At 36.3% G+C, this 23,755-nt stretch overlaps 1 protein-coding gene across 1 annotated transcript; it reads right to left on the reverse strand.

The window, feature by feature from the left end:
- Window positions 1-9,932: 9,932 nt before the first annotated feature.
- LOC121425130 (RING finger protein 145-like) lies at window positions 9,933-22,215 on the reverse strand. The gene is made up of 2 exons (XM_041621121.1): window positions 21,613-22,215; window positions 9,933-16,586 (listed from the first exon to the last, which is right to left on the reverse strand). The coding sequence occupies exons 1-2, from the start codon at window positions 21,803-21,805 to the stop codon at window positions 14,698-14,700; spliced, it is 2,082 nt and encodes a 693-aa protein (XP_041477055.1). The 5' UTR covers window positions 21,806-22,215; the 3' UTR covers window positions 9,933-14,697.
- Between the last annotated feature and the right edge of the window lie 1,540 nt (window positions 22,216-23,755).

Here is a 23,755-nt window from a genome sequence, read left to right on the forward strand (position 1 = left end):
TTTTTCAATGATAGGGATGTCATCTATGTATATATTAAGGAACATATGTTTAGTTTGAATGTGTTTAAAATACATAAAATTTGTTTTGCTTATATTTAGGGAGAGTTTATTAGCTTTAAACCATTTTGATAATTTCTTTAATTCTAAATTAAGTGTCGGGACGAGTATACTTAAGTCTTTGTGGGAATAGAAGACATTTGTATCGTCTGCAAATAAAACATATGTTAATTCTCGAGATGCATTTACAATATCATTCATATAAATCAAAAATAGCAAGGGACCTAAAATCGATCCTTGTGGTACTCCACATTTCATAGTACAAATATTGGATGTTTTTGATTTGAAAGAAACATAATGGCGTTGATTACTTAAGTAATCTTTGAACCAAGTGAAAACAACCCCCCTGATTCCATATCTCTTTAATTTAGAAAGTAAAATGCGGTGATCCATAGTGTCGAATGCTTTTGATAAGTCCATAAAAACCCCAACATTGTGTTCTTTTTTCGAGAGAGAATCAGATATTTTGTCGAATAATTGTAAAATTGCATAATTGGTTGAGTGATTCTCTCTGAAACCATATTGATTTGGAAATAATATATTGTTATTGTTCAAAAAGGAATACAATCGCTTGTAAACTACTTTTTCAAGAATTTTAGAGATACTCGGTAATAAAGATATTGGTCGGTAGTTGGAAGTGAGACATGGGTCATCTTTCTTATATATTGGTATTATTTTTGCAATCTTAAGTGAATGTTCTTGTTGCGTTGTCTGTATTTTTATGCGTATCCGTGGTCTTAAATTGTTGGGGGGGAGTGGGGGAGAGTGAAGTATAGAGAGAGGGCCACACATCTGTCAAGTATTCTGATTTATTCAGAATTTTATTCTGTTTAAATAGTCTGAAGCATTTGGATTCTTTAACTGTGTTTGTAGTATATTTCTCATATATTTCTTTGACTCTCTCATTTGTGCAAAATTCAAAGCGGTATTTTGCTTGAAAAGTGAAATATACCATGTGTCAACATGATTTATTAATGTCCTGCTAATGTTGTGTAAAATACATTTCTGCTGGTACAGCATAATATTGCATACATAATGTTATTCTTGTTTGACAGTCAGTACCAAAGGTTAGTAGTCCACTAGGAGGAAGAGAGAGAGGGGGAAACGGGGAGATACAAAGAGAGGGAGAGAACTACATGGGAGGGAGGAAGGGGAGAAAGTGAGAGGGAGGGATAGCCTATCATAGGATCAAGAGAAAGGGGAGGTGGTGGGCTGTCGGGGGGGGGGGGGAAGGAGCAAGTGAGAGAGGGGGAATGGAGGAAGAGAAATGAGAGAGTGAGGTAGTGGGAGGAGGGAGCAAGCTACAGCTGGGGTAATAATAAAAACTATTCTCAAAGCAGGGCCCGATTACAGGGAAGGAGAAGGATTGTTGTTATGCAACACCTGGGGGGGGGGGCACAACCAATATTTTCATAAGTATGCATAAACCTTTATTTTTCTTTCCAAATGGCCCTGCTCCCCGACCCCTCCCTCAATATTTTCTCTTGAACCTGCCCCCCACCCCCAGTCTGTCATAGTCACTCTTCAGACAGGTACATGTATATAATGAATAAGATGGCGGTAAGAATACTATCAATTACATATTTGAGATGCCATAAATGTTTGTTGACATGTCACCCACACTATTTATAAACATTCAAGTAGATGCAGTTACACCTCAGCAGGTTTTGTTGATGCATAGCTAGGGAATGCCCCTGGCTGGCTCATTGAATCTAAGCTGCCTCAATTCACTCTCCACCCCTCCTCCCCCCTCTCTTTATTTTCATTTTTTCCTCTTTCTCGCCACCTCTGCATTCCAACTTTTATTTTTATATATATAACTATTTACGACCACCCTGAAATCATCCTATCACCACTTTATTTTTTCTCTGAGAAATATCAAAGTAAATGATGATGGTACAAACTATTGAAGGTGCCAAATCATGAAAAATGTGCCCATCAAAAAATAAGTGTCATTTCTGGAGAAAAGGGTGCCAATCATTAGTTGGTTTACTTTTTGAAAAAAAAATTATGAGAAATGTGGTATCATGCAATCTTGTCATATCAGAATAATAATATAAAATATAGCATTTATGAGGTGCCGATCTATCTAGTTGCCTATTCAGTGCCACGCTATATATTACCTCGGCTGTAGCTCCAGCTGCTGAAGGCGCTTGGTGCATTCAAGGAATTAATCCTGCCGGGTACCCATTCACCTCAACTGGGTCGAGTGCAGCAGTGTGGATGAATTTCTTGCTGAAGGAATACATGCCATGGCTAGGATTCTAACCCACGACCCTCTGAAAGGCGAGAGTCAGAACCACTAGCCCATGAAGAATTCTTAATAATCAAATTGAGTACCCTATTTCTTTAGGTTTAGGAATATTATATATCTCATCTCCCGTGTTTTGGGATATTGGAAGAACATCATTTGCGTATTCTCCCCATTTCCACGTCTTAGGACACTGAATAAAAACTAAATTTAGATATCCTCTGCTTAGTATTCACAGTATTCTCAACAAGAAATGTCGATGGTTTAATTAATCACCATTTATCACCATGACAACTGTAAATCTCTGTACTCCACAAGTACCACAAATTACACTTATGTACATTTCATGAAATAAAACACCCACCATCTCTACATGTAGCTATTAAACATCAAGGATTTCCTTGAGTGCTTATTTAAATAACATTCTTCTCAAAAACACCTTTCTCCTGCAGGGCGTATCCAGGATTTTATAAAATATGGGGTACAAAAATCTTTTCAGTTCACATCATCCGACAAGCAAGGAAATTTTTTTTGTTTAATTGGAGGCAATCGCTCCCCCAAAAAAGCGATCTCTTCATAAAAATGGGACACTTCTTGTGAGTGAACAATATGAGACAATTACGGGCAAAAGGGGGGACACATGCCCTATGCTCCAACCCCCTCCCCCCCCATGGATACACCACTGCCATTTTCCCCATCTCATCTGCAGACTTCAGGTAATAATGATGGTTGCTTAGCAACAGGCTATGGAATGACTGAAGGCCTCATCAATCTCACTCTGCCAATCTGGATTTGTCATCATCTTGCCATTGCTATCTTCACAAGGATGCATTCACACCACTCAATCAGAAAAAAATAACCCATTCACTAAGGCCCCATACAGAGGGCCCAGTACCAGACATATATTCAATTCAAACTCAAATTGAGATTGAACTAAAATGGTATAGTCAAGAGAAAGGAATTTTAGATTGATGACCATTTGAATTTATTGAATCTATAGATCACAATGCCTATCATACTGGGAATTCCTGTTTGCACCTTCACACCTGCCTGTCTTCTGCATTGTCCTTTGGCAAGGCGTTAGTCCACACTTTGCCACTCTCCACCCAGGTGTTAAATGGGTACCCGGTAGGATGTGAAAGCCTATATGTGGTATGTCTAGTAACTGAGTCTTGGAACTCTTGTTGGAATGCTCCCCAGGGAGTGGAGAAGGTGCATACATTGTATGCGGGCATGCAAGGATCCGATGACCGTGGTAATAATATGTCTGTAAGAATATTATTATTGACATGGCAAATTGTGCCATTCTTCATGGGCCTCGCATTAAAAGTTCTCCATTACATATATGCTTTTACATTTCAATTTTCTATGCAATTTTGGAGAAATCCATATTAAGAAGCACCTTCTTTATCAACAGGTATTTTCATTTGAGGGATATTACTAACATGTTCCACTTAAACTGGCAAGAAACAGTTATCCAACATTTACTTTGTGATTTGGTTGAATTCTTGGTTTGATAAAATACAAGTTGGTATTTTTTCTGATTAAGGGGTGATGAATGCATTCACTGTCTGGCATATAAAAGGAGGGCCTGTTCAAACCAGCCACCATCAGGGATTAGGACCAATTGGTATAAATGCATTATGAATTGATCAGATTCAGATTTACACATTGACAGAAAATATGCATGTAGCTATTCTTCAATGTTTTCTGATCTGGAGAGTATTTAATCAATATTTGTTGTTCAACAAGTTGTCAGGGCCCCTGTCTTACAAAGAGTCCCAACTGTTCTAATCAATCTCAACTGTATGGAAATCCATCCACGCCACAATTTGATCTCTAGGAAATTCGCACTAACCCTTTAGAAAACAAAGAGAATCACACTGAATCTCTAAGAGAACATTGAAAGTATGAATATACAATCACAGTTAGAAAATATTTTGAACAAACATGCTTACTAGCATAATATATGTTGATGTTGCTGGCCATCCATAGTTGTGATTGATTGGATTAATTGTAACTCTCTGTAAGACGGGGGCCCAGTTCTGACACTTTTCCTTGATTTTGACTAGCTTAGAAGCACAGCTCCTGAGGTAAATGTTGGATAAAAGTTGTTGGATGTAACATCTGACAAAGTCATTTCTCATGAAACGCTCCCCGGGGATGCATGCCCCCTCTGCTCGCACCCCCAACACATAAACATACTCATTTTCAGTAGATTTCAAGATTTAAAATAAATCAAACATCTAAAGTGAACCACAATTATTTAGTCTCACAAGATCTGTACACAAGCAAAAGTGAAACATCTTTATTGCAATTAAATCAATTTTAAAACACAACTTCAAATGCACCGAATTAAAGGTAATCATGATCGAGTTGTACATACAGAGTGCAATAATTGAATATGACAGATAACAACAATCATTTCATACATAGAGATGTCAAAAACTTCTCTCCCTTCAAAACTAAGCAAGTTTATACAAGTATATTTCAAATTTCATCAGCAAAAAATCAATAATGCTTTGTTGAATAGATGGAACCATCACCATGCATGCAAATTTTAGGTGGAAATTCCAGAAAATCTCAGTTTTCCCATCAATTCTTTCCCAAATATTACTACATACGTGTCCTGATGATAAATTCACACAATTTCATTTGATTTTGGTGGCAGGTGTACAGATAACAGTGAGTATACATTGTGACAATTTGATGATCAGATTGATCAATGTCCTGTTTCATTAGAGTGGCCTTTCACAAGCTGAAGCTATATTTACCAACTGAAATGCTGAAATTTGATTGGCCAACTGCAAACTTGTCATCCAGTGACACCTTTCATGAAACAGGGCCTAATGAGCGGTGCTTAATGTGCAGAATTTACATGAATACAACACTATTCTTCTTTATCTTTTATGACAAAATGAAGTGTAAAATACATAGAACACTTAATACGATTAATCATACACAATAATGAATGCAATCAATTGTGTAAATCAGCCTTTGATCAATAGCAACACTTCATTTAACAAGGCTTGGGCCTCGTCTTACAAAGAGTTACAATTAATCCAATCAATCGTAACTCTATGGAAATCCATCAGTGTCATACTTTTTTCTACAAGAAATTTGCAAAATGTCCTTTTGTCACACTAAATCACACCAAATTGTTAAGAAATTAATGAATTTATGGATATATATATTAATACTCAATATTTCTAGAAACATATCTAGAAATGTTTTTAAATAAACATGTATGCATTTTAAATTTTGACTTTGCTGGCTTTCCATAGTTGCGGTGATTGGATCAATCGCAACTCTTTGTAAGACGGGGCCCTGGTTTGATCATTATTAATACATTGCTCTTTGGAGTTCCTTTTAAGCCAAGCTTTCAAACTTAATTAAGTACATTTTTACACAATTTTAATTGCACAAACAAAAATAAATTATTTTGACATGTTTTTTTAACTGCTCTGTCTTCATGTCCAATGAGTGAGCACGTTGTGATAACACTATGTACAGTCTGCTGTCTCCATTTAAACATAAAGTAAATAAAATCTATATCACCTCAAACAATAGATAATATCATATAGGTAAATATAATCACTTATTGTCTAATGATCAAAGGAGGGCATTTGAAAAGAAATGTGAGATATTACCTGTTTCTCACCAAACTGCAGTAGAAGAAGGAGCTACAGTAAAGAACATGGTAACTTGAACATTTATCAAAAAGGTAATACATGTAAGTCCACTTTTACAACTTTGTCTTTTTAACACTTCTCTTTCCAGTTTGGGTGCTAAGATGAGGAAGATATACACACTGGTTGTGTGTGTACATTTATGTGTGGAAAATACCACACACTGTTTGTTGTGAAAGTCCATGTGTATAGTAAAGTAAGAAGATTTTGAATCTACATACACAAAAAGGCATTGGGTGTCCTTTGTCTTAACTTCCTATCAGGATTTAAAAGAAACAATTGAATGAAAAACTCAGCCAGTTAAACACAATTTAACAAAGAAGCATTTTTTTGTCATGTCCAAGCATGTACCTCAACCTTCTGTTCAAGGATTCCATGTCATGTACACAGTGTTGTAGACTTCCAAAGTTCAAGGTTTAAAGAACCATGGACAAAATGAAGCGGAAGAGGAGTACTACTCGGGAGAAAATGAAGGGAAGGTGAGGAGGAAATATTTAAATAAAGAGGAGGACACAGAATAAAAGAGAAAGAAAGGGAGGGGGAAATGTAGAAAGGAGATGGGGAGAGGGAGGAGGGGAGGGAGAGGGAAGGAGAAGACAAAAAGGGGAAGATAATTTAAAAGAGGCAGACTAACCCACCAAACATTTTTTGTGTGTACAATCCAGAATCAAAATAAAAAGATTATTGATATGAAACCATCTTTATCTTCCCACCAAAGGGTCATTATACTTTGTGGATATAAAGTAGATAACAATGTGATTAAACAATCATTAATTATCAACATATCTATACATGCAAACAAGGGTCTATAATGGTATGAAGGTCAAAGGAGATCTGTGCATAAACTGACGTATGTAGAAATATTCAAAGTACATACTGTACAAATTGAAGAATAAATGGAAATCGTTCTCACTGAGAATGACTCATGGGGCGTTGCAAGAAACTTGCAATCAATTGCAAGTCTATTTTCATTCCCAAAATCAAGCATATGCCGTGCAATTAATTGTAAATTGTGATTGACTGCTAATCTGCTCCATGAAAAAAGGAGTGTAATCTGGTTTGCTATAGTTAAAATTGATCAATTAGTTGTAAAATTGCAACAGAATATTTGCGATAAATTGCGATTGATTGCAAATATTTTTTGCAACACCCCCTAAGAATGATCATAGGTCATTCAGACTTGAGTGAGAAACCCTGTTTCATATTGTTCAGAGAAAGAGTCTATATAAGATTTGTTGTTTCCTCAGCTAAATGAGCTAATACCCATTTTACAATTCATTTTAAGATAATGTTAACACCTCCATGTCAAACTATTTTTCCTTTGTGTGAATGGAACTAGCAGACAAGGATATTTCTAGTCTATGCATGCATGTAGAATGGTATTAGAAGATGCTTGAGCTCTCAAGTGTAAACTGCAATGGCACACTTGCATGTCTTTAAACATAAATATGCACAATATAATGTGCATGTAAATGTACAAGAAGCGGTAAAAAATATCAAACATTCACAGCTGAGCAGCTTAGGAGAAATAATAGAATATTTTCTAGCCAATTTGTTGTCTCTTAAAAAAAATGAAGGATTAATTGTAGTATCATGGAGGTTTAATAAGGAGTTGCAAATATTTCTATCCAAGTATTGCATGGCCTGTCTATAACTTCCTAACACTGTAACTGTGGTGCAATTCCCAGGTATCCCTTGGTACCCAGGGGCCGGGACCAGTGGCGTACCTAGAATTTTCCAAAGGGGGGGGGGGGGGAATTCGTAAAAAAAAAAAAAAAAAGATTTCAACCACAAATAAAGGATTCTGTACCAGAAAAAAAGGTCTTCAACCACAAATAGAGGATTTTGTACCTGAAAAAAAATTGACTAGCAAAAAAAAAAAGGTTTTCAACCACAAATAAAGGATTTTGTACCAGAAAAAATTGACAAGCCAAAAAAGAAAAAAAAAGGTCTTCAAACTCGTCAATATCTAAATATTCTAAAATTTACATGTAAATCCTGGGTGGAAAGTGGCAAAGTGTGGATTAGTGCATTGCCTGATAATGCAAGGCTGCACACGAGTCACAACCACTAAGCTAAATAACGCTTTCACTCTGCGGCTCTTGGTAATAAAAACACACCTATGGTTTTTCTCGGCAACATATCCTGCCGTTTATATACCACTTTACAGCTGACAGTTCACAGATGTACGGGAGCTGCCTCATTTGGTTAACTCATCTTGTCCAATTACATTGCTCAGCTAATAGAGACAAATGGCTAAAACAAATATCATTGATTATTTCTCAGCAAAGCTTATTGCAGATCTGATCACTTGCCTCAATTGATCCAATTATGAGTGTCACCCAGTTAGATGTACAGTACATGTTTAATATTAGGTCAATCACATGTGTACAATCGAGGAGATTGAGTGATATCTCCTTGGTACAATTGAGCCTTGATGATTAAAGGGGAAGTTCAACCTGACAAAAGCTTATTGTAAAAACAGCAGAAAAAATAAAAACAAAAACATTGGTGAAGGTTTAAGGAAAATCTGTCAAAGTTATGAAAAAAATATTTCAAAAATATTTTTTATATGTGACATTATACAATGCATGAGAGCAGCTTTCCATACATGTATCATGCATTTAAAAAAATAATTCGTCATTTTTTTTTTAAAGATGAAAATTATGGGGTTTATTGTACCTTCAGTGTGTCAACACTAACAGTAACAGGCAAATTATTTTGCACCCGCTCCTGAAAGAAAAAAAAATAGTGATCATGAACCATAGAATATTTGAAATTTGATATGCATTTTATATGTTTATTTGACATAACATATGGGGCAGCTACTCACATATATGACATCACAAATCAAAACCTTAAAACTCAAATAACTTTCTAAATCTTTGATAGATTTTCCTCAAAAACCTTCACCAATATTTAAAAAAAAAAATTCTTGTATTTTTAGAGTAAACATTTCGTTAGGGTGAACTTGGCCCCTTTAAGGTGCTGAGTCACATCTGGGCCCCATTGCAATACCATTATGGTAACTTTGCCATCCAATGTTAACTACCATGGCATCAATGTTCATTAGCCAATCAAAATCAAGGAATAAATCAAAGTTTACCAATGGATGACAAAGTTAGCGTAATAGTATCCATTACGCAACGGTTCCCTGGATGTTATATACAAGTATGCCAATGTGATGCCAATGTGTGACCAGCCCTTTTATAATCCCATTACACTGATACCATTCTTTCTTTATGTTTAACAACACTCAATATCAAGAAATGTCAGAAGAATTCTAGGTGGTAAGGAATAGTAGAGAAAATGGCTAGATATAGCCTACATACATGTATACGTCAGAATATGAAGGCCAAAACGATCAAGTGTGACAGCCCCATTTTATAAATAACAATCTACCGGTAAATCTTGAATGCTGTTTAGTTTATAAACTGTTTTTGTAGACTGTACAATATTCCCAACAGTAATCAAAACAAAAATATAAATAGTATATACAAACCATTACAGAGTATACGATTGTACTGATTTGAAATTTGTAATTGGTGGTAGCAGTGGTTAGGGGAAGGATACTGTTCATGTACATCCACTGGTCCTTATTCTGAAGTCGGGTACATGTATACTAACCATGAACGGTGGACCGAGGTCAGGGTGCTACATAAGCACTTGCCTGATTGCCCGCGGCAAGTAACAGTTAGAGTCGGGCAAGTGTTTTGAACCTATTTGCCCGAATTGGGCAAGTAAAATTCATACAGTAGAATGACCAAAATTAGGTCGATATGATATATTGACCTTTTTTTTGTCATGGCAGGGGCAAGATAAAATCGCTTAAGTTGGAAAAAGAAATAGAATAACAAAGTAGATCTAGATCAGTTCATGTCAAAAGAGAGAAAAAGTGCAATGGTATAAAACCACAAAACTTTCTTTTGAAGAGGTAACACTTTTTTTCAATGATTTTTTTGGGCAAGTGAATAGATTTTTGGGCAAGTATATTCCAACTATTTAAACATTTACTTGCCCGACCGGGCAAGTGCCTCTACAAAGTTATGCAGCACCCTGCTAGGTCCATGCTTAAACCATGGTCTGAATTCATGGTTTACATGAAGCTACATGTACGTGTATGGATAGCCACACTGACCTTAATGTTCAATGCATCCGCACATTTGATTCTCTCAGAAACTGAAAACTCTCTAGCAATTACAATGCAATTATATTTTTCTTCGTATTTAAAGCATGAAAAAATAGTCATAAATTTGAGAAAGACACATTTTAAATAGGGTGTAGCAGCTGGATGTTACTGCCAGCATGCTGACCCACTGCACTGTATGTATAGCATGCAGTTCAGTCATTAATCCAATTTCTTGATACTCAAGAAATTATTAGCAAAATCATCAGACATATTTTTAACAAATGGCATTTATTGATATAAAGAACTCTATTCATTGATATTCAGCATGAAGAATTGTACTTATATCAATTTGAATTCATCAAGATACTACTTCCTGATATAATGAAATTATCTAAACTTATTTGTTAGTTAAACTAACAAATGGAAATTGTTGATATCAAAGATTTATCAAGAAATAGGATTAAATGATGAAATGGCTTGCAACATGTACATATACATTTCAGTTTTACACTGGCTGAAACATTCAAATGTGACAACCTCTCAAAGGCTTGATGCTTCTGCCTCCAAAGATCGCTAAAACCACAATTTAAAATATGGGTCATTGTAATCATGACTGACTTTACTTTTGAGAGCATACAGTATTTGGACCAATGACTATTCATTTCAATACCTATCCATGCTCTTATCCATTCAAAGTCCTAAAATAAAATAAAATAAAGGTGAATTTGACAGCTAGTTTGAAGTACATAAAAGTTTGTCGACATGACAAAAATTTTGACAAGAGCGGAAATGAACATAAAACAAATCAATATGACCCTTAAATTAGGCTAATTTAAACTTAAACCATATGCCACTACATCAAGTGCTCTTTATTCGTCCCCAATATGATTGTGCATACTACTACTTGTGATGGGCAATGAAGTGCTGCACACATCTTTTTTTTTACAATAATACCTGATGACCTTGAAAGCATGAAATTACATTATGCAAGGTTGAATTTGATATCAAATGTTATCAAGGGTCATCTTCAAATTGGAAAAACTGAACAATATGCATTTGGCTATAAATAAAGTGTTGCTTGTCATTATTCTTGCCAGACTACTGTAGGTTTGTGGATAGTCAGTCTGAATTGAATGTATAGGCCTACCGGTAAACAAACTCTATTACACCCTCCTTTTAAAAAAAAATACAGTACATGTACACATAGGCCTTAAATACATGTACATGTACAAGACTACAAGTACATGTAGGCCTAACACACATAGACCAACATGCCAATGTCAACAGTAGAGTAAAATGAACAGGACCAATGCATGTACAAAGTACATGATATACCTGTACGGAAATCTTATTTCTCAACAAAAATGTATAGGCCTATATTGTTAAATACATGTATAAACATTAAATAAAATATGCACAAAAAACCAACCCCACGTTCAGACCAAAGAAATATGTTGCTTTATAGGCAAAAGGCTCCACACTAACTTTTTTTCTTGGTGGCCCGATCGGTCCACCAAAATCATCAATTTCATATTCTTGGGGGCCCGAAAAGCATATTTGGTGGCGCTAAAATGATAGAAAACATTACAATTTATCAAAACTTTGGTAGCTTGACTGGGCCACCAATTACAGGCTTTTAAAGAATTTTGGTGGCCCGACTCTCATTTTTGGTTGCCCCCGGCCACTGCTAGTGTCGAGCTCTGTTTAATAGGTCTGACCAATCAAAGCTATTATCATCAATCCCTTTGGAGTCAAATTAATGACTGCATGTACATGTACACTGTAGCTAGCATTGATTAGCCATCACCAGGAATGAAATTCGATAATGCCACTTTAAAGAGAATGAGTGACATGCCATGAATGATTTGAACTATAACAACCTACAATGTAAGCAATGTCTTCCTTCCTCATTTTCATTCTTCCTGTTATGGAGAATTTTTCAAACATACCACCTCATTGATGTACACATGTTTTGCACAGGATTGCATGTGTACATGTAATGTAAATCAGTGTTCTAGCTATGTACGTACAGACTTCTCAGTGGTGGTCGCAATTTCACAGTAAGGCTAAGTTTTTGGGGTTTTTTTTTTAGGCATGCAGAATTACATGTAATTGTTTTGATGCCTTTAAAGTGAATGAACATCATTTTACTATTGGCATTGGCATTTTTTAAAAGATAATGCTTGTTGTAAATCGTGCAAACAAAACAACATAATCATTACAAGTACAATTACATGTAGCTGCACAGAGTTCTGCTTGAAACATTTAATGTTTGAAATTAGTGGTGGTCGGAAGTGGTGTTTATCATGAGTGGTGGTCAGAAATCAGCTACATGTATACCAGTAGGGCCCCTAACACTGCTGACCACCATAGTACATGAACATTAATGCTCAGCATAGAATACTACCCAAATATTTCAAATTATGATCAGTACATACATTAGCTCACCAATGACTTAACATATCACCTTTTAAATCATATTTGTCAAAAAATAAAGATATTTTTCATAATTCTATTTAAATTATACACAATGGGACATTTCAGCAAGAGAGAGACTTTACATCTTGAACATATTTTTGAAATCAATTATTTCATATCAGTTGTGGCAACTGGCAAGTGAGGCATCTTTTAAAGCTTTCAAATTATTAAGACCAATTTGGCATTCACAATATATCAAATATCAGCACAACTAAATAACAAATACGTTGGTTGATGTTAGAGTCTTGGCTCCTTTCACATTCAAAATAATACTTCTTACAGCACAGCAGGGAAAGAAAATAAATCTGTTAGGTTTCACTTATTTTTTAAAATGCCCCTCCCCTTCGAAACAATGTTTTTTTCAGCAACAAGCAATGAGCTACATGTAGCAGATGATCTGTAAGTTTAGGGCATGCCATTTTAATTCATAAAACTCAAGGTGACGCAGCTCTAGGAAGTGAATTTAGAATAAGCATTTCAATGAAAATAACAAGAGTTTCTGCATTTTGATGAGTAATGTTCATCACACTTTAAATATGCACAATACAGACTACAATGTAGTACACTGTAATTGCAATTTGTAAGCAGGGACTGGGAAGAAACCAAAATTGGGTATTTGGAAATTCAGCATTATCATTTTCAAGTCAGCCTCAATTATCTTTCAATTCAATGGCAATATATCAAATGAAATTGCATCATGTAAAATTACATGTACACTGTACAATACCTGTATGCACTTTAATAATTTCAAGAAATTGGAATACCATTAGAACTTACTGCAGATTACATGGTCGACATTTCTGAAACATCTACATGTACATGTAAATATTTTTCTAAATGTATGCATGTACAGTATTAATACAATTTGTACATTTTCAAGTCATTCACAAGTATAAAATTTAGCATTAAAATACTTTAAAAACATCTACACACATACATGTTTGCATTACTGTATAAATGGGATCAAAGGCCATCATAATACATGTATGCATGTTACACATGTACTCATAATGTTGATCATTAACCCTGTCATATCCCCGTTTCATAATAAATCTTATACTGTAATATCTACATTAAAGAAGACTTAAATGCCAAGTCCATCCAATATCAAGAGGAATAAAGTACAAATACACAAGCAAAATACTGACAATTTCATCAAAATTTGATACACATGTAGGATGAGAAATATACAAGATTTTATAGTTTCGCAATTTTTATCTGTATTTAACAGCAAAATGCTTCATGGTTGATGACGATGTGTAAGTGCTTTTAATGTATGTCAAACACTATCTTTGTGTACAATTGTACCATGTAATAATTTTTATACATTTCAACTACATGTACAGGTACATTGTACATTTAATTGAAATTATGTACTTCACTTTTCTTTGTTGAACTACACATTTATGCTGATTTCACTGGTTCGATGAGGAGTCAGATCATTTTTTTTTACATTATTTGAGCCCCCCCCCCAAAAAAAAATATCACATAGATGTACAATTGTACTCATATACAATGTATTGTGCAGACTAGTGATAACATGCGTGCATGTAACAGTTTGTAATGTGCAAGTGGTAGTTTTATTATTTTGTCTGCATTTGTTTCAAATCAAATTTTTGTTCCGGTGGACAAAACCTTCATAAAGAAGAATTTGATCAAATGCAGGATTATACTGGCAAGCCTAATGGACAATGGCAATTTTGCAAGAAAGCTTTTGCACTCTAATGACAAATAAAGAAAGGTCCAATCTAATGGGGTGAACTATACTTGTTCACATACATGTACAAGTAGATTATTCCATTTTCAAATCATACCTGATTATATTTCATTTCCGCAAACTTTCCAATTTGAAAATAGTTTTAATGGAACTTCACCTGCAATTTCAACAAGCAATGTACATCTTTAAAAAAATATTTGAATATACAGCAACTCTGTATAAAGTACATGTATAGCATGTCAAGTGGTGATGCACTGAGCTTTTTAAGCTACATGTACTCTTCACACAAATATCTGCTGTTTCATTTTTCTAAAGATTTACTGTCATTACATTTCTCTAGACAAAAAGACATAAAGAATCTGAATATCCACATTATTTAACTCACTGGAACATTAGCAGGAATGGAACTGTGCATGCTATTGGAGCAATTTTGGTCTTCAGAGGAAACACATGCAACACCTTTTGACACTGAGTTGGAATCTTCTCGCGAGTAAACTGTTGATACTGACCTAGATTCTGATTGGGAATCGGTGGTAGCATTTTGAGGGCATTCTTGTGAAGGCAGTACCTTGGTGCTGCTTGTGGCTGACTCGGTTGTAGCTGAATCAGCATCCCCACGAGCACCCGGCTGCGAACTGTCTTGTTCCTGGTTGGTGGGCTGTTGGTCTTGACTTACGTTATCACCAGACCCGCTGGGATTGGATTCCACAATAGCACTGTGGCACAACGGACACTTCTCCTGGACATAAAGCCACTTCCGCAAGCAGATACTGTGGAATAGATGCTTGCAAGGGGTGATGCACGCTGAATGCATCTCTTCATAACAGATCGGACAAAGATCTTTCCTGGAGGACAACTCTGCAGGGTCTGCCTTGGGGAGATGGCTGATCTTCCGTGATGCATTGCGACGCTTCATGAAGGAATTCCATCCCGCCTGAGCACGTTGGTACACGTTGAAGTAGGAGTGCACCATGATCACTAATCCGCCAGTGAGGTTGTAACTGGCATTCATAGATTCCAGCCCTCCATAGCAGAGGACAAAAAGGGCCAGGAAAAACTCTAGAATATGGCACAGAGATTGGATGCTATAGACTACATCATCCAGCGATTCCCAAGGTGTTTCGTAGCGGTGATCCACCATAAAGAGGGCATAGATCAAGACTGAACCCAAAGTCTGAATAGCTGTCAGCAAGCAACTTGACACAATGATTAAAAGCCACAACTCCATGTCAAAAATAGTGAAAACCATGTAGCTCATATATAGTGGGACACACATCAAGGCGAAACTAAGGGCCAGAACTTTGACATGTTTCCCAACACTGCGATTGTTGGATGCTCCAAGAGACAACAACACAGGGTTGGTCAGTTCATGGATAGATTGGATTGTAGACGAGATCACAATAAAGAGTACAATACTAAGGAGGAGGATTTTCTCAAACTTTTTCAGGCTGAGAAGGCCTGTCTGCATTGCCAGCAACATAAGAGTCACCCCTTCTGTCCATCCTCTGTGCAGGAAATCCCTTTGTTCTCTCTCACTGAATCCCTTCAGGTACACCTTGCAGAATGTAAGCACAATATATGCTGTATAGGACACTGTAAAGCTGAGCCCAACCAGGCTCCAGGGGCTGACGCAACAATCCGCTACAGATGCAAGAAGGATCAGAACCCATTTCTCCTGCACAGCCATATGGCTTTTGTTGGCAAAGTATGAGTAGAGCTGGTACATGAATATGGTTATCCAGAACACCAAGTATATGGCAGGCACAAAGAACCTGTTGTAAAGGGCCAAAACGACACTGACAATTCCATACAACTCGACGTACTCCTGCAAGGTCTGCAACCCAATGAGGGCCAGGCGGTATGGCACCAGGATGTGCCTCAGGGTAAAGACAGTGACGACTACCATACAGATGATTTCTGCGATTGCGTGCATGACCACCGCGAATGGCACTGACAGCCCACAGGCTCGGGCAAGAAGCGGTAAAAGGTATGGCGCAAAGGCCCAGATGTGCCTTGTCTTGAGAAGCTGCGAGCAAACCACGCAGATCACTGTCTGGAGACCGATGAACATGAAGAGCTGATGAATGCTGGAGGTGGTGTTGTAGATAGATTCATGACTGGCAGGGTCAGCCTGGGCTTGTAGGGCAAGGTAGTGGCTGGAGAGATGGTGGGAGGCAAGGATCAGGATACCAACAATCATGTGGACATAGAACTTGAAGAGCATGTGCAGCGGCAAAGCATGCAACAGAAGAGCAATGAGATAACCTGTAGAACAAAGAAAAGAGAGAAAAAATGGGGGTTATCAGTAACTACATGTAGCCTCCATGGTCCCAATAACAAAAAAGTTGGTATGTTTTGAAAATAAAAAAAATAGAAGTACCACAAATATTGGCATTTGCTTTAAAAGCCAAGTATACCTTACCATTTAAACTACATAGTTGATGAATAAATAGAGAAAATGAAATTACAATATAATGAATGTACATGTATGGAGCCAATTTATCACTTGTCGATTTCTAGACAAGTGTTGGAATGGAATAATTAATGTCTGTGACTAAATAAAGCACTACTATGCAATCTCAATGGTGGTTCCCAATTCTATGATATCGCCAACATAAAAAGCTTTAAAAGTTCAGGTCCACCTCAGAACAATGTTGATTTGAATCAACAGAGAAAAATCAGACAAGTCTAAATTTCATCCAAACCAGATTTTTATTGTTAGTGGTGGGCTATAGAATGTTGATGTTTCAGATCACAGTGAGGACCATCTCCAAAGATACAGCTTATGCTCCTGAGCACTTTGACACTTTTTTTCAGAAAAATCAGTCAAACTTTGAGGGGGTGCTGCCCCAAAAACGATTTCGGGTAAAAAGTTTGTTGACCCTAACCAATAGTCCTCACAATCGTATATATCTCGGCTTCTGCATATACATGTATATCAGTTGCTTTAAATGATTTGTGTGTCAATTTCTATGTTATTTTGGACAAGGAATTCATTTTTAACCATTGCATGGTTCCGAAATAGTGCAACATTTTGATGCATATTAGACCCCAAATTGCTCAAAAACTCAATTTCTGTGTACAGAGTCAATGCAAAATGTGTCTTTGACCCAATCTGCATTGACTTGGTACACGGAACAATGTTTTTGACCAATTTGGGGTCTGATATGCACTATAACAAATGTTGTGTAATTTCGGAACCGTGTACCCGAGCATTGCAAATTTAGTCTCAATAGATGCACAAGGCTTGAAAGTAACTAGTCACAAAGCTGAAAGGACAACTTTCTTGTGGTCATGTAGTGACAAAATCTGTGGGGGGGGGGTTAAATTAAGGGTTAAATTTTAAGAACAAAGACAGCATCTATACATCTTTTTATTGTTAAAAATGAATTCCTTGTCCAAAATAACAAAGAAATTGACGCAAAAATCATTAAAATAGCTTATGCAAAAGTAGAGATATACAATTTTGACAAAAATGAGCAGGGGTCAATGACCTTTTTTTTGGTGGCATCCCCTCAATGTCTGACCGCGTTTTCTGAAAAAGTGTCAAAATGCTCAGGAGCACAAGCTGCATCTTTCGGGCTAGTCCTCTTTGTGATTTGAAACATTAACATTTTTCCCCCTGTATAGCCCACCACTATAGTTGTTTAAATTATACAATATTTTGATTTTTACAGATTTGACAACAAGGGTGCTATTAATGAAATCACAGTACTATTGCAATTCTATGTACGTTTTTAAAGCATAATCTTTATTTTTTTGAATAAATTTTTCTGTTACTCGAAATCAGTGTTTTGTTAGGGTGGAATTCCCCTTTTTAAGCTTTCATCAGTATTGGATGTAAATGAAGAAAGGTGCACTTTTTTATGCTCAATCCATATTCATTTTGCAATATTAATTTCTTATATCATTGTTATCATGTCTTTTCCCATTCTTCTACTCTGAAGAGACTAATAAATCAATAGACAATGAAAATTATAAGAAAAAGAGATTATAGAGAAAAAAAAGAAAATAAGAGAAATATACTGTATGGAAAATAAATTGAAAAAGACAATAAGAGATGAGTCAAAATGTGAAATATTTGAAAAATCAATTATCATATACTAAAGATGAATATAATGAAAATATTTCAAAAAATGAACTTTATATTCAAAGATGAAAATGATTAGTCAGGATTTTTTCCAACTTGGCATGCTATGACAAGTGATCGTGACACACAATGAGACCTACATGTAGAGTACTAATGGGCAATTCCATAAAAATATGTACGTCCAACCCCCTGTATGTGGGACATTCATGATATTTTCTGTGTCTGATTTCTTGTTCTTCTGATAGCCTATAATGTTCATAAAAGACCATGACTTGGTCAGTTTACTGTATGAAGTGTTCAAATTAAAACTTGAGAATAATGGGGTCGGATGTACAAAAAGGTTGATCTTTTTGTAGAATTGCCCTAATGTAAACAAAGGAAAGGTTGTGTATAAAATGGTGTCAACATGCCACTAACAGTGACACAGTCAGAGTACAATTTTTCCTATCTTTTTACATAAAATACACTTTTTCATCATTTTAGGAATTTAGATTAAAAAAATATTAGTCTAAAAATTGACATTTGTCAGGTGTCTCTTATGGGCAAACGTGTGCTATTAAAAGTGAATGAGAATAAACAGTCAGGTACATGTATTTGCCATTATCCTTGCTAATGTGATTTTTTACTCTCCAATCCCATCCAGAAAATGAAGAGTTCCTTTTGTGACACCTATCAAAAGTAAAAAAAAATATATTGCCTTAATGGGTTAGGATTAGGGTGGCTGTCACAAAAGAACTCTTTTTGTCCCTCCCCCCCCCCCCCTGATCATGATGAGATTACTTGACAATAACTTCTTGTAAGTAGTCTTGTTCTAACTTCTCAAATCTCAACATCTCTGCTTCTGAATGTAACTTTTATTTTAGAACTTACTCAGGGCCAGGGCCATGGCTCAAAGTTTTTTTAGTTGATTCAAGTTGACAATTAAAACAATGAGGTTAATTTTGACAAGGAATCTACCGAGCACCATGGCACTACTTGGGTAAACAAATACAAATTACATCATAATTGTACATGCCAAATTAAAACAATCAGACTTTTTTCAATCTCGTGTCATGACATCTGAAATTTGCTAGGCCTGCCCAAAATAAATAAAATTTGTGTCAGTGCAGTGTCAACATGATTTCAGTCTCTTCAGTCTCTGTAGTGATTGTTCAGCTGAACTCTGTTGGCTCCACTCACCAAATACAGAGACCGAAGTTCTCGCTTGATCTGTACCGGGACCCAATGGCCATATGTTTATGTATTAAGTTCGGATAAAACAGGGAAGTAGAGTTGCGCGACAGCTGAAGTCACTGTTTTTCCCCCTTTTAAGTTTATTTCCCCCGTTTTGGTGCATTTCAGGCCAAAACTGAATGATAATCTTTAATTTGGTACAGTTCTTTTTCTATATTTTTATGAAATAAAAACAAAAATTGATGATCCCCATCGGGGGTAGCCTGGAGGCTTCTGGGGAGTAAAAGTCATCTACTCCACGTAGGCTTGCTATAAATAACGCCTGGCACGGCAAGGCATAGTGCCACACGAAGGAGAGTTTTTGGAGAAAACAATGTTGCTCCAAAATACATGATTTGTTTAACTCGATAGCGACACAATTATGAAAATGGAAAAGAACACTAAATCCACCCATTGCATGTATTCATTTTTTTCACACTAGAAATATTCCCAATATTTAAGCTTACAAGTAACCGATTTTGCAATCGGCAACCGATTCCATTCGATTTCACCACAATCGGCGATCATTTGCCGATCTTCGATCATGCCCCTTGAAGGAAAAAATTGGATAAAAAAATCGGTGTAGATCTAGCTTTAGTTACAGTGCGTGATCGTTCAGAACATATTTCAAGATTGTTTTTGAGGTGCTAGCTATTTCGTGTTCACATTAATCAGTAAGAAAGACGCGGTATTATCTCTGACGATGTGGTGATAGCGGATGCCGCCGTGAAATTTTTAAAGGTCGTATTACTGACGGAGATCACAGCGCTACTCTCTTACATCGATTATGATAGACATCTTCTCTTTAACCTCTTGGTGATAGCGGACGCCGCTGTGAACTTTTAAAGGTTGTATAATTGACGGAGCTTGTTGCGTAACTCTCTTACATCGTTTATGGTGATAGACATCTTCTCTTCAACCTCGTGGTGATAGCGGACTCCGCCGTGAACTTAATAAAGTTGTATTATTGATGGACATCTCGGCGCTAATCTCTTACATCGTTTATGATGATATGCATCTTCTCATCAACCTCGTGGTGATAGCGGACGTCGCCGTGAACTTAACAAGGACGTATTATTGACAGACATCATTGCGCGACTCTCTTACATCGTACTAGATCAAGAGATCATTCCAATAATTCTAAATAGCTAGCACCTCACATAAAAATACTTCTAAAAGATGTCCCGCCAATCGTCTATTGACATGTGATCTATGAGAATTATTTTCATTTTATTTTCCTTTGCTCGGAAGATGCGTCATTCGTTTATCTTTCTAATAAAAATCACTCATTTTATTGTAAAGCAGTAACACCTAAAAACACTTTTAAAACATGTTTCAAACGATCGTGCATGTTGGCGACTTCCATTCCAATGCATTCATCTTTGTGACTTTGTCAGGAAGATGCACGCGACCCCAATCAAAATTTTGATTTATATTCCTTTGTTTTTTAACATCGCTGATTCGATTTCGATTTTAGAAGCTTAACTTCCGATCCGATTTTCGATCTGATTTTTTATTCGATTTACAACATTACCAATATTTATGAGCTAATGTAAGTAGTTTACAATTCACAATATTCATCAGCCGATTGATTTTTTTTAAATTGGCACTGCTCATGATATCATCGCCCTCTCTTATACGCGTCTTGTAACTAGGTTACAACAAACAAAGAAGGAAAATGGCGACGAGATCATTGGTGAATATCTGCTCATCTTTTTACATTATTTTTCTTAATATTGGGAATATTTTTAGTGTAAAAAAAATGAATATATGGTAGTGGATCGTATTACCGAACACTTTTCATGAATTTGATCATATCAAACACATATCCCAATAAAATTCACCAAACTTTAGTTTCACTGTGTATGAGAAAAAAAATTCAATATAAAAAACTCTTGAAACAGACAACTGCTACTAGCTGTCTAGGTCAAGCCAGGGAAATAATTTTCCAAATTAAAATACCATCATGATAATTGAGAATATTCTTACCAACATATTGAGCACCAAGAGTTAATTTCTCAGGTGCAACTCCAAGCTTTTCCACCACTTCATTGTTCAGCACATCGCTCTCTTCAATCAGTTTTTTAGCCCTCGAATGGTAAAGAGATTCCAGAATAAAAACACTCGGGAGGCGAAGAACAACATTGGAAAAACGAAGAAGATTAGGTTTGCCGAGATCCATGTTGGTTATTTAAGTGTTACCTTGTCCTAGAAACGTAATAAGTTCGATTTTGTGTGGAGAGTGGAATTATGAAATTGCACATTCTGAGAACACCAGCATCGCAACGGGATTAGACAGGGCGTGGGCATTCACCTTACCCGTTGCTTCGGCCGGGCTCTGGGCAGAGACTGGTTTGACGTTTGTTTTCTTGTCTCAATCAATGGAGTTGTCCGACGAAGTTCAGTAACTACGATCACTCTGATTTGGCCGATTACTCCTTGATTCACTTAAAAATTAAACAGAAGCGAGTTCATACAAAACCTCTGAATTTCAGGAAGTTTGTTTGCGTGGAATCATTTAATGCACCAAAGCTTTTTTTACACCTCCTCTCCATCACGAAAATTGACAATCTTGAGATGACAAATAACTACCGTACCTGTACCAAATACAGATGGCGCTAACACTTTATTTTCAAGGCCCTATATAGGGCCTTTGTTTATTTTCAACAGTGCCGTTGTTCCTCCGAAATACTCCAAGAAGGGTTTTAACTGGTGTTCAAAGTAGATACTCTTTTTTTTATATACAATTGTTCATTTGCTCGGCTTCTAAAATATTGCTGTAACTACACTGTGGGTACTAAAGCATCTGCTCATATCGGAGAGCTCTAAATTCATTCCATTCCTCCCCCTTCTTGTACATCATAATTATTTTTATGACAAAAGAGCATCTTTTTCATTTTTACCAGGGGACAGAATGCGCTATACGGTACGAGTGGGCATTACCGGTATACCCATATCTGACCTCCCTATCTTCTCTTTCTCTCGTCTTTACCGCCGCCCGGGATTCTCTCTTTTTTTTCTCAACAACCTCTTCACCTGTCTTATTCCCTACCCCCTCTCTTGTCTCTCCCCCTCTACTCCCTTCATCTCTCTCTTACCCCTATTCTTTTCTATATACCTCTCACTCTCTTATATCACTTTCCTCTACTCACCCACCCTCTCTCTCTTTTTCTTCCTTACCCCTTCTATCTCTTCTCTTACCCATCTCTTCCCCTTTATCTCTCTCTCTTACCCCTCTTCTTCTCTGTAATCCTCTCATTCTCTTCTTTTATATCACTTTCTTCTTCTTCACCCTCTCTCTCTTGCTCCTCTTTTCTTCCTTACCCATTCTATCTCTCTCTTACCCCTCTTTTATTTTCTACCCCCCAGTCTCTCTCTTACCCTTTCCCTCTCTTTCTTCTGCAATGATCCATTGGATAGGTTTCAATATAAATCTAATATAAATACCAAATTCTCTGACAATTCTATTAAAAACAAAAGCAAGTACACTTGATTGGCAATTTATACCATTTGTGTTTAATAAGTGTAATATTTACAGCTATTTTAACAAGAAAATAACATGCAGCATAAAGATGAATCAAAAGTTCCTTTAAAGACAAAATCCATGAGTTGAAATCAAGGTAAAGTAATAACTGATTTCTTCAGCACACATAATATGGTCAGCTTTCTTTGGTATCTTTTGGCACAATTTACATAGTTTACATGAAATTTTGAGGCAGTGTAAAAAATAAAGTGACTTAGGCGATTTCAGTGTACACCATGAAGTTAGATTACACTTTATTAGTGTAATATTAACTTTAAACAATCTTATATATGGGAAATTAGATACCATTTGAGTGTTTATCCAGAAAACATGCCATTATGGGTGTAGAGAGTTTTTGGAAAACAATCCTTATGTGATTATTCTAAAGTTCCATACATTGTATAATAAGTTGAAATCACAAGGTATCTATAGAGTATCTCTCCATAGCAAAATATACTTGGGGTAAAGGAAAATGTATATTTATTTCCTGAGACACCATTTGAGCAGACTACTCCAAAGATGTAGTTAATGACAGTTATTTCCATTTCTATTCACAATTCAGGGATCAGTGAATTACTTCTTCCCACCATGTAAGCTGAAGTTTTTAGC

Source organism: Lytechinus variegatus, chromosome 12 (assembly GCF_018143015.1).
Source record: "Lytechinus variegatus isolate NC3 chromosome 12, Lvar_3.0, whole genome shotgun sequence".
Lineage (NCBI taxonomy): Eukaryota > Metazoa > Echinodermata > Echinoidea > Temnopleuroida > Toxopneustidae > Lytechinus > Lytechinus variegatus.

Excerpts from the sequence above, each read along its gene's own strand:
- LOC121425130 (XM_041621121.1), bottom strand. The coding sequence starts at position 21,805 with ATGGATCTCGGCAAACCTAATCTTCTTCGTTTTTCCAATGTTGTTCTT. Across the intron at positions 16,587-21,612 it reads TCTTGGTGCTCAATATGTTG|GTTATCTCATTGCTCTTCTG; the intron begins GTAAGAATATTC and ends TTTGTTCTACAG.